This window comes from Ambystoma mexicanum, chromosome 1q (assembly GCF_040938575.1).
Source record: "Ambystoma mexicanum isolate Mex_15411 chromosome 1q, UKY_AmexF1_1, whole genome shotgun sequence".
NCBI classification, from domain to species: domain Eukaryota; kingdom Metazoa; phylum Chordata; class Amphibia; order Caudata; family Ambystomatidae; genus Ambystoma; species Ambystoma mexicanum.
This window is the reverse complement of record NC_090922.1, coordinates 524,026,264-524,038,547: the sequence shown is the minus strand read 5'-3', so window position 1 is coordinate 524,038,547 and position 12,284 is coordinate 524,026,264. Positions and strand designations below refer to the sequence as shown.

The 12,284-nt window shown below is 46.5% G+C and overlaps 1 protein-coding gene across 5 annotated transcripts in view; it reads left to right on the top strand.

Annotated features, from left to right (window-relative positions):
* GRIK5 (glutamate ionotropic receptor kainate type subunit 5) overlaps positions 1-12,284 on the top strand; it is a 1,788,232-nt gene that overhangs the window by 1,458,032 nt on the left and 317,916 nt on the right. For all 5 annotated transcript variants that reach the window (XM_069640936.1, XM_069640937.1, XM_069640938.1 and 2 more), the window contains 2 exons: positions 7,180-7,344; positions 10,997-11,094. In XM_069640936.1, coding sequence (XP_069497037.1) covers positions 7,180-7,344; positions 10,997-11,094 — 263 coding nt within the window. The remainder of the gene's footprint in view (positions 1-7,179; positions 7,345-10,996; positions 11,095-12,284) is intronic.

Sequence of the window (12,284 nt, the reverse complement as noted above, 5' to 3'; positions counted from 1 at the left end):
AACAGAACATATGCCTGTATTTGTCTGATGTGTCTCGCATGTCCATAAAATAGCACACTGGAACATTTTGTGTATGGGGCTCTGACAAACATACCATACTGTGCCCACACTTTATAACTAATAAAGCAATCAAATAACTGGTTTCAAGTTGTACATCCACTAGGCCAAACACCCTTTCTACACTGCCACTCCATGCTGTTCACTAGCTGCAGGCCAGCACTAATAAGAGATGCTAATGTCAGCTCTGTTAGATAAACCATGGACCTGCTCTTTTTGCAGATATAACCCATGAGGCCTGTGTAATGGCGAGGAGGTAGTGGCTGAGGAACGGTGGACCCTTTAACATGCATTAGAAGCTGTTTTTGTTTAAGACGCTTCATCAGCTTATAACTGGTCAGGCTAAAGTTCTTAAGAGGTACAATCCTTTCTGTGTATCACTTCTGTGTGTTGGTAATTGGGCTTCTCCTGTATGATATCCTTTCCTTTCCATAGATATAATTCCCTAAAGATGCTTCTGTATTGGGGGCTGGGCATGTTCAGACTGAGACCCAGCCCCTCCTCCTCTACAATTCTCCAGAAACAAGAAGAAAAAGAGCCCTTGTACCCCATTTTTAGTGGCTGATGTTGCAGTCATTTTATACTCGCATCCAAAGTCTTAAGCTGCCCTAATGAGTATGTATGGTTCATGGTTACCAACATTTGAATGTTAGGGTGTGTGTTGTGAACACTGATGTGAGCACCAAGCATGTGTCTCTTATTCATGTAGAGATTCACACATGCAATCCTCTTATCACAGACTTGTTTATTAAATATAGAGAGCTCGGATCATCGTTATATTCCTGAAATTCTCTGAGATTTATTGCAAAGAGACAGGAAACCTCATGTGTGCTATGTGTCCCCTTTTCCACACTCCTCCCCACTCATAGAGTTGTTTGGAAAGTGTACAATAGGAATGTACCAGGCTGTCCATCTTGGAATGATAACCTATAAGAAAATAATTCATATGGTAAATCTAGTATTGCCCCTTGCAAAATACAAGTGAGGTGGTATGAACTGAACACCTGCAATGCAGAGCCAGTGGTCAACAGGCCCTCAGACCCAGGCAGGCTGGTTGGAGTGTGGCAGTACGGACAGTTTGAAATGGCACTCAGGCAAGGCCTTCCCTAAGAGCAGGTGACAGAAGAACAATTTACTTGGGCAGCAACAGCTGTGTTTCCACATTAGATTTCTTATGTAAAGTAATTGAATTACAATGTAATGAAACCAGATTCATTTGTATAGCAATGATTTATTGATATTGAGGAGGGGTTTTGTCGCGCGACACAGAGGTGTAGCTTGGGAGTGACGTGTGTCAGTCGGGCATAGTGGGGGGTGCATTCTACTGTTTCACCCTCGGCACCTAGTAAGCTAGAAACTGCCCTGGTTTCCAGATTGGACGCCCCCTGCTGCCAACCACCCCCAACGAATGGGCTTTAAGAAGTCCCTTTGTGCAGGTAAAAATCAGCAGTGTGCAGGATGATGTGGAGTAACATACAAATTGATTCACTGGGCCGACCCTGGTCATTGCCATGTGTGTGCCAAGTAATCTTTTTCCAATTACTTGGCACACACGTGGCAATGCTCCGGGCCGGCCCATCAATAATGCAATGTGACGGATTGTATTAGTGAGGGGCTGTGCTGCTTTTACTGCCTGTCGGAGAGCGCAGACACACTCCCTCCCTGCACCTGTCCAGCTGCTCAGCAGTAGATGCACAGCCCTGGAGCCTCACAAATATGTTACTGCGTATCACTCTTTGTTTCGACAGAACATTTAAAGTGAGGGCAATTTATAAGTAATGGCTCATTAAAGTAACCATTTTTTACACAAGCTGGTCTTAGCATTTCGGTGTAAAAGGGACATTTCTATTATGAAAACACACACACAAAGCACCAGTTAGCTGCCCATGTGTACACCTTGTTTCAAGAGAATTAAAGTGTGTCATTCAGAACATTTTAAACTGTCTCCTTTATTGTCATATGCTCTTATCTGACACACCAACACGTGTGTTTTTGTTTGTGGGATGTCACTTTTTCCTTGCATATGAAGCACTGCCCCCCCCCCCCTCGGCAAACAAGAAAAAACAACCAGAATACTTTTTCACACATTATATTGTGTTGTGACTCTTTAAGTTTTGAAAGTACACTTACAAAAACCTAAAGGCTATGTTTTTGTAGCCTTCCACTGTTCCACACATTGTGGTATTTCTAGTCCCCCATTCAAGATGGGGGGAGAGAGCGCTGCTCTAGTATTCTTTTGTCCTTAACATATTTAATCATTTATATATATATATGCTTGTGTACTTCATTGTAATGTGAATACCATTCAAGCCATCCTTATAAAACAGAGTATTGTTGAAAGCTAACCTGGGGGTGTGGAGGGGAGAGGAGAGGGTAAGTGGGTCATGATGACTGATCCGGTGCAGGAGTGTGGAGAGAGAGGTTGCCTGCTTGGAGACTGGAGATGTTGTTTTCCCTGGTTCTGGCCCTGCGCTGATTTACACTGCATAAGTTTAGGGTGTCTGTGGGTGAAAGGTGTCTGGCTACATTTTCAGAGGGTGAACCTCACCCCCCTTAGGTGTTACGTTAATGCATACACACACTTCTGGGGGCAGTTGCTTTAGAAAAGCTCACAGATCTTTTCGTTATGTTGATTTGTGATTTCAATTTGTTTTGTCTCTCATGGAAGCATGAGACAGATGGGGTGGATAGCTTTCACATGGAGGGAGCAAGCCCTAAACTAGCAAGAGAGCACAGCGTAAACATCGCTACTGCCCTTGTGTGACTGAATTCTATAGGGAATCATGTAAATGCCCTCTGCAAGGCTGATGTGAATGATGCACATATAACACGGCGACCCGGGCCTTTCGGCTTTTTGAGTTATATATAGATTGATTAAGAGGCTACTTTTCATTGAGTGTATATATTGCACCGAGAGGGCTGCCAAAACATTAGCAGCCCTCTCCGTGCAATATACGGGCTCAAAGGAAAGTAGCCACTTAACATCTTTTCTGCATGTGCGCATTGTGCACGCCGATGCTCAGGATCGTTTGGAGCAGAGATCAGAAACCTGCAGCCCAGACGTTATGCACTGCAAATCCCATAGTCCCAGAGCATTGACTAAACTGGGTAGGGCTAATGGGGATTGTAGTCCAAAACATCTGGAGAGCCAAAGGTTGCAGAGCCCTGGTTTAGGGGATCAAGCTCAAAGTTTTGAGTGGAGTGTGTCTCGATTGCTCTGGTGCAACAAACACTATTGAAGAAAATAAGCAGTGGGCACAGAGCCTCAGAAGTGAGAGAGCCATGGAGTGACACACGCCTCCCCACTCAAAGTCCTTCTTGGAAAGGACTTAGTGGAAGCTTCATTCACGGGCCGGTCCTGGAGGGGTCATTGAATAACGTACCTCGCACCTAGAGTGCTGAAAATCATAGATGCATTGAGCCCCATTCTTGAGAGAAGATCAGCCTGCCATACCCCACCTCATTAGAAAAAGATTGAAGAAGAGTCATGTATCAAAGCATAGGACATTAAGGTGTTATGTTAGGACAACATATGGCTGCTTGTCACATAACTTAAAGATAAATGCACATGGAGACAGATGGCCTCAGCTTACACCCGCACAATAGATTACTTCTATCATAGTGGGAGCTGACTCAGAGATACATTTATAACCAGGGAATTTTGTTGATACTAAATCCTGGTTAATGATTTAATTTGCAGGCCTTGCTCAGCATTTAGCTCCTGTGTAAACAGACAGCACACGCCTCCCCAGGTCAAAGCTTTTTTGGCATCAACGCCACAGATAATGAATGTCCATTGCTCTATAGATGTTTCATACACTAGCTGTAGCCTGTGTTGGAGATTTCGGTTACCCTTTTACAAGTACTGCACCATGTACATTTTACGTATAGGCTCCACGTCCAATCTGGAAATTGACAATCCCCAAATGTGTGATTGTGGACAAATCATGCCTCCCTCTGTGCCACAGTTCCTATATCTGGCTGAAATGCGAGTTCCTGGAAACACAGGTGTTAGACGCATCTGAAGGTTGTGTGCCATCAATTCCTGTGATGTCACTTGGGGGGCGGGGTAAAATTACATCTCTTCCTGTGATGTCACTGGAGCTCAGAGGTTGTGTGCTATCACTTTCACTACCACTGCCATTTTGGTGAAATGACGTTCCTGCAAGAGACCAGCCTTTGATCTGTTTTAATTTAAGGTAGAGTATAGCCAAGCAAGACTGTAACAATCAGACAGTAGCGGGATATGTGCCGAGTTACGCAGGCCACACCACTCCTAAACATTCTGTGCTTACAGATGCTTGTTTAGGACATGTCCATCAATACTTAGACACACCCATCACTTCAGCTGCACCGTGAAATGAGAGCCCCACTTGAGTTCTCACCCCACTTAAAGCACTGCCCATTCATCTCGCCTAGTTACTCCTCTTTGTGCTTCCTAGCTTTGCTGTACCCACTTACCTCACTGTTTTTCCTCACTTCACCAAATTGGATCCATATCCTGTGACATCAACCGCCTCACTGGACACCACTGGCTGCCCACACAGCATTGCGTTCTCGTTCTTTTCTTCCCTTTAACGTATGTTGATCTGTCATCTCGCTTTGTTTTTTGTATCTATGCTCAGTGTGTTCTGTGGGCCTGGAGGATAGCTCAAGGGCAACGTGCTCATCTTGCATGGGTTTGATACCCAGTCTCATGCTTTGAGGCTGGGGTCTGGCAGGAAGTGCGTTATAAGAAAACAATGTATTTATTTAATTTTTCAGTCAACTCATTTTTCTCCTCACCTCACCATGCTCAGGCCACTCAATCAGTGTGTCTCTACATCCTGCTCGGCCTTGCCTCCATTTTGCGTCTTGTCTCCCAACTGCTTCTGTGCCATTGTCATCTCCTCACTCTGCTGCCTCTAATCCCCCTACACCCAAATGTTCGGTGTACCCGTGGTGAGGAGTAGCAGACTCGGGTACAAAGTACACTAATACACAGAAACTAGCACTGCTACTTGGAAGGGTTCATCTTGATTATATGTCATTGAATAAAGCATGACTTAATTTATGAAATCAAGGAACCTTCACTGTTTTTTTACTAATGGAATATATCGTCAATGGAATATTTGACCCAAAAAGAATAAGTCCAGAAGGAAAAACCCACATACACACTAGGGGTTTGTGCAAATATATAACTTGTATTAAACACACGTATTTACAGTTTTGTGTGGGACATTGAGCATTGATTGCAAAGAAAAATAAACCATGATGTTTTCAAATAAAGCAAAAATACAACTTGAATATAGTGTGATAAAGAGAAATTTTTAAAAACATTATATAGGACATAGAACAGAAAAATTATTACTGATTAACAACTTATACTCTTCATGAGTTTTCACAATGAAACAAATTCATAAGTTGATCCAGTGGTCTTAACGCTGTCCATCTGGGTAGATTGCGTCTAACTCACAATGGTTGGAGGTCTATGCTGAAAAGTTATATTGGGACAAAGTGATCCCGACTGGTTAAATACCAGATAATTCCAACTGGATGTGTGCCAACTGGTTAATTGCCTCTAATCCCCCAGCTGCGTCACCTTACTCTGCTCACCCTCCTCACTCTGCCGCAGCTTCTCACTCTGCTTCTTACTTTAGTGGTCTCGCCTCACTTGTTCCTGCCCCAGTTGTGTCCTCTCATTCTGAGGTAGTTCCTCTCTCTGTCTCTCCGCGCTTTACAGTAGCTTCCTACTCTGCTGTCACTGCTCAGTCTGCTGTTTCTCATACCTTAGCTATGTGCTCACTTTGCTGTGGTGTGACTTCTCACTCTGATAGTGTCTCCTCGCCCTGCTGTGCCCCCTTGTGCCTTCTCAATCAGCTGCCTGCACCCTCTGTGGTGGTCTTATCTCATGCCCCTTCTGGGGTGTCTCACTCTACTTTGGCTTCTCACTCTGCTCTTTCCCCTAATGCCAGACGTGGCTCCTCACGCTGCTCCTCACTCTGCTCTACCTCCTGCCTAAGTTGTGTCTCCTCATTCTCTCGTGTCCCTCACTGTACGGAGGCTCCATGCTCTGCTCTACTGCTCCACCTCTCTCTGCCGCTGCTACTCCTGCTGTTTCTTCGCCCAAGCAGGATCTACCCACTCTGCTGTTTCTCCTAGCTCAACTCTGCCTCTGCACTCTGTTGTAGATCCGTTATTTTTTTGCTTTTCACTCTAACAATGCCTCCTCCATCTGCCGTTTTTCCTCACTCTGCTGTGTTCTCTTCTGCCATCTGATGTTTTTCCTCACTCTGCTGTGTTCCCTTCTGCCATCTGATGTTTTTCCTCACTGTGCTGTGTTCCCTGCTGTTGTCAGTGACAGCAGGAAACACACAGCAGAGTGAGGAAACACAGCTGATGGAGGAGGCACTATTAGAGTGAAAAGCCAAAAAATAACAAGGATCCACAGCAGAGTGCAGAGGCAGAGTTGAGCTAGGAGAAACAGCAGAGTGGGTAGTGCCAGTTATGCCTTCTCTTTCTGCTGTGGATTCCCCCTCTGTTGTGCCTCTTCCCAGCTGTGGCAACTCACTCGTCCATGCCCCAAAACGGCTGTGGCTCCTCCCAAAACGATGCGGCTTCACTCTGCTGTCTCTCCTCAATGTTCTGCGGTTCCTCGCCCCCTCATCCTTCTGGGTGCCCTTCCCCGATTGCCCCTCACTCTTTTGGTTTCTCCTCGCTCTCTGTTATACCACTAGCCTATTGTTGCCCTTCTCCCAACTCTGCTTTCTGACTCTGATCCTCCCTATGCCGTGTTAACTCACACTACGGTTCTGTGTCTTCTACCCAGCTTTTTCCTCACTCTGGTGTGCCTGCCCACTCCACTGCCCCCTTCCCTGTTGTGTTTCATCTGTGTAAAGTGGCTTTTCACTCCCATCTGTCTCCCACCCTACTTCCGCATCTGTGTGTCCACACCCTGGGGGGGTCTGTTCCCCCGTCATCTCCTTACAATGCTCCCTGCCGAGCCTCCCCATTCGGTCTCCCCTCACTCTGCTGTGCGTCATTGCTGTGCGGCGTCTGCGGCCTCTCTTTGCTCTCCTGTGTCTCCGCCCTCTGCTGCCCTCTGCTGCCTCTCCTCACGCTGCTCTTCTCCTTTCCTTGCAGCCGCTATCCTGGATGATCAAACCACCTGCGGCCGTGGAGAGCGCCTGGCGTTGGCTCTAGCGCGAGAGCACATCAACAGCGTCAGCGAGACCTCGGCCAAGGCCCGCGTGGAGGTGGAGATCTTCGAGCTGCAGCGAGACAGCCAGTACGAGACCACGGACACCAGTGAGTGCAAGTCTGCAAGATAAAGGGGGGTGGGAACGAGCAGGATGGGCGCGATGGAGACGGAGATGGGTGTGAGAGATAGCGGGGTGCAAGAGAGAAACAGGGGGACATAGACAGGTGAGAGACATCAGGATCTGAGGGAGTTAGGAAAGAGGAAGAGGATTCCAAATGGAGTCATTAGAGTGCAAGTGAGGGAGAGGGGAGAACAACCGAGTGGGGTAAACAGGAGTACACCCTGGGAAGTGGGTGGAAGAGCAAAGCATCACGAAAAGACAATGGTTCGGGGTGCTCACTTATGCTTTACTGAGGGTGGAGCTCTCAGTGCTGGTTTCAGGATGTGGAGCTCTCTACTGGTTTCAGAATGTTGAGCTCCTGGTACTGGTTTCAGGATGGTGGAGCTCTCGGTACTGGGTTCAGGATGGTGCAGTTCTCCGTGCTGGTTTCAGTTTGAACAGAGTTCTCATTGCTAGTTTCATGATGGTGAAGCTATCTGTACCAGTTTTAGGATGGTGGCACTCGCTTGGTTTTGTTAAGCATGGAGCTCTGGGTACTGTTTTACTGATGGTGGAGCTCGCAGTACTGGTTTAAGGATAAGGAAGATCTCAGTACTACCTTCAGTGACTGCACAGCTTTCACTATTGATTTCATAATGTCCGAGCTGTCAGTACTGGTTTCAGGATGGTGAAGTTCGCAGTACTGGTTTCAGTGAGCATGGAGAATTCAGTACTGGTTTCAGGGTGGTGTGGCAGTCAGTATTGGTCTTAGTGAGTGTGGAGCTCTTAGTGCTGGTTTTAGGATGATGGAACTTTCAGTACTGGCTTCAATGTGTTTGGGGTTTGTAGTATTGTTTTCATGAAAGTGGAGGTCTCAGTACTGATGTCATTATGGCGGAGCACTCAGTACTAGTTTCAGTGAGTGTGGAGCTCTTTGCATTGATTTCATGATGGCCGAAATCTTGGTACTGTTTTCAGGATGGTTGAGCTCTCAGTATTGATTTTAGTGAGAGTGGAGCTATCAGGATTGGTTTCAGGATGGTGGAGCTTTTGAGACGGGTTTTAGCTCAGGCAGAGCTCTCAGCAGAGCTTTCAGTAAGTGTGGAGCCCTCAGTACGGCTTTCAGGATGGAGTAGCTCTCAGTGCGGATTTCAGTGAGTGTCAGTACTTATTTCAGTGAATGTGGAGCTCTCTGTGCTGATTTCATGGCGACAGAGCTCTCAATATTGGTTTTGCGATGGTTGAGCTCTCAGCACCGAGTTAGGTGAGTGTGGAGTTCTCCAAACTGTAGTCAGGATGGTGTGCTTGCAGAACTGTTATCAGTGAGTGTCAGTACTTATTTAAGTGAATTCAGAGTTCTCTGTACTGATTTCTCAATGGCAGAGCTCTCAGCATTGTTTGGGATGGTGGAGCTCCCAGGACTGATTTGAGTGAGTCTGAAGTTGTCCGAGATGTTGTCAGGATGGTGGAGCTCTCGGAACTGGTTTGAGTGAGTCTGGAGTTGTCTGAGATGTTGTCAGGATGGTGGAGCTCTCAGGACTGGTTTGAGTGGGTCTGGAGTTGTCCGAAATGTTGTCAGGATGGTGGAGCTCTCAGCACTGGTTTAAGTGAATCTGGAGTTGTCCAAAATGTTGTCAGGATGGTGGAGCTCTCAGGACTGGTTTAGTTGAATCTGGAGTTGTCCAAAATGTTATCTGGATGTTGGACCTCTCAGGTCTGGTTTGAGAGAATCTGGAGTTGTCCGAGATGTTGTCAGGATGGTGGAGCTCTCAGGACTGGTTTGAGAGAGTCTGGTGTTGTCCGAGATGTTGTCAGAATGGCAGAGCTCTCAGGACTGATTTGAGTGATTCTGGAGTTGTCCGAGATGTTGGTAGGATGGGGGAGCTTTCAGGACTGGTTTGAGTGAGTCTGGAGTTTTCCAAGATGTTGTCAGGATGGTGGAGCTCTCAGGACTGGTTTGAGTGAGTCTGGAGTTGTCCGAGATGTTGTTAGGATGGGGGAGCATTCAGGACTGGTTTGAGTGAGTCTGGAGTGTTCTGAGATGTTGTCAGGATGGTGGAGCTCTCAGGACTGATTATAGTGAGTCTGGAGTTGTCCGAAATGTTGTCAGGATGGTGGAGCTCTCAGCACTGGTTTAAGTGAATCTGGAGTTGTCCAAAATGTTGTCAGGATGGTGGAGCTCTCAGGACTGGTTTAGTTGAATCTGGAGTTGTCCGAAATGTTATCTGGATGTTGGACCTCTCAGGTCTGGTTTGAGAGAATCTGGAGTTGTCCGAGATGTTGTCAGGATGGTGGAGCTCTCAGGACTGGTTTGAGAGAGTCTGGTGTTGTCCGAGATGTTGTCAGAATGGCAGAGCTCTCAGGACTGATTTGAGTGATTCTGGAGTTGTCCGAGATGTTGGTAGGATGGGGGAGCTTTCAGGACTGGTTTGAGTGAGTCTGGAGTTTTCCGAGATGTTGTCAGGATGGTGGAGCTCTCAGGACTGATTTGAGTGAGTCTGGAGTTGTCCGAGATGTTGTCAGGATGGTGGAGCACTTAGGACTGGTTTGAGTGAGTCTGGAGTTGTCCGAGATGTTGTCAGGATGGTGGAGCTCTCAGGACTGGTTTGAGAGAGTCTGGTGTTGTCCAAGATGTTGTCAGAATGGCAGAGCTCTCAGGACTGATTTGAGTGCTTCTGGAGTTGTCCGAGATGTTGTTAGGATGGGGGAGCTTTCAGGACTGGTTTGAGTGAGTCTGGAGTTGTCTGAGATGTTGTCAGGATGGTGGAGCTCTCAGGACTGGTTTGAGTGAGTCTGGAGTTGTCCGAGATGTTGTTAGGATGGGGGAGCATTCAGGACTGGTTTGAGTGAGTCTGGAGTGTTCCGAGATGTTGTCAGGATGGTGGAGCTCTCAGGACTGATTATAGTGAGTCTGGAGTTGTCCGAGATGTTGTCAGGATGGTGGAGCTCTTAGGACTGGTTTGAGTGAGTCTGGAGTTGTCCGAGATGTTGTCAGGATGGTGGAGCTCTCAGGACTGGTTTGAGAGAGTCTGGTGTTGTCCAAGATGTTGTCAGAATGGCAGAGCTCTCAGGACTGATTTGAGTGATTCTGGAGTTGTCCGAGATGTTGTTAGGATGGGGGAGCTTTCAGGACTGGTTTGAGTGAGTCTGGAGTTGTCTGAGATGTTGTCAGGATGGTGGAGCTCTCAGGACTGGTTTGAGTGAGTCTGGAGTTGTCCGAGATGTTGTTCGGATGGGGGAGCTTTCAGGTCTAGTTTGAGTGAGTCTGGAGTTGTCCGAGATGTTGTCAGGATGGTGGAGCTCTCAAGACTGGTTTGAGTGAGTCTGGAGTTGTCCGAGATGCTGTCAGGATGGTGGAGCTGGCAGGCCTGGTTTCAGTCAGCAGATAGCACTCTGTATTGGCTTAGGCGATATTGGAACCACAGCTTGTATGTTGGTTTTAGGTTTTGTGGTGGAGTATTCTGCGCTTAGTGATTGGAGTGCCTGGGTACAGAGCCCAGAGTCTGAGTGAGTTCAGTGTGTGTAGGAGCCTCAGACTGTATGCTTTGAGGACTATTATTACACACGGAGCCCTAACCTACAGTGGAATGTTTGTCAATACTATACATTGCCACATTTGAAATGTTTTAAATAATATATGTTTTATGTCTTTCTTCTAGTGTGCCAGATTTTACCGAAGGGTGTGGTGTCTGTCCTGGGACCGTCTTCCAGCCCCGCGTCCGCCTCCACCGTCAGCCACATTTGTGGGGAGAAAGAGGTAACAGGCGTGGGGCCTGCAGCATTGCCTAGCGCCATTCCCTCTGCATACCCTGTCTCACTGCTGTAGCCTTACCTATGCACAGCACTGTTCCCGTGACCCCTTCACTGTGTGATGGAGCCATGTCCTTCACATATGTGACTGTGGATTTATGGAGACAAACAATAATTCTAAAAATGTAATGGGCCTCATTACAAGTGTGGCAGTGCGGGAACAAAGTGGCGGTATTTCTGTTAACACTACTGTTCCCATACTGCCAAAATACGATTTTGGGTAGATTTACCACTGGAATACCATCAAACTCATAATGAGGCCTAATATCTAATTATTTCAGTGCCACTGGGGAAAGGAATAATAGTGTCAAAATGTTCCCACGGCAGAAGTATAATTTATTCATGTGCAGCATTCTGCTGGAAAAAAAACAAAAACTGAGTGTGGGTCACAGCAATTGAAGTTACCCAAGACTACACACACAGGGCTGCAGCATGCTGTCCTCCGCGACATGCTAGTAGTGGCAAACACTTCATTCGGCATACGCCCTTTGCAACTAAATCAACATACTCATATCATGCATAGACATATACAAAATTGAACGTGAACTAGAGTACATGCAGATAAGCGCAACAATTTAGATACACTGGTTGCCAAATTTAAACTACATAAAATGTGCTGAGTTAGGCTACATTAAAATTGGCTTCCTAATCGTTTAAAAGAGGCATTTACATATTAGCAGAGATCAGAGATAAAACACCGTTCAACACAAGACAAGATGAAGACCTTTGCCTCAGAAACTGATCTAACACTGTTGCGTATAAAATGACAGCGCCGCCACTGACTCCTTAAATCCAAGAGAATGTTGCAAACTCGCAATATTAGGAAAATTCTCAGTAGCCCCACACGAACATTGCTTATTATTAAAAAGCCAGGACATACAATCCTTTAACGGTAGGGTATCACGCCTAACCATGGCTGCAACGAGCCTTTCGGCAGGTGACCCTATTGTGCTTATTGGGGTATTTACTGAAGCTGCGCTAGGTGCAACAGCTAAATATCTCAATGAACACAACTTTGTAATACCCTCCAAGGACTTAATCCATTCCAACTCACTTTTTTTTTTTTTAGCTGTTGTTTATTCATGGCACCCGCCTTAAACTGAGTAATATCAAAACCCCATTTCTTGCACAAGAAGG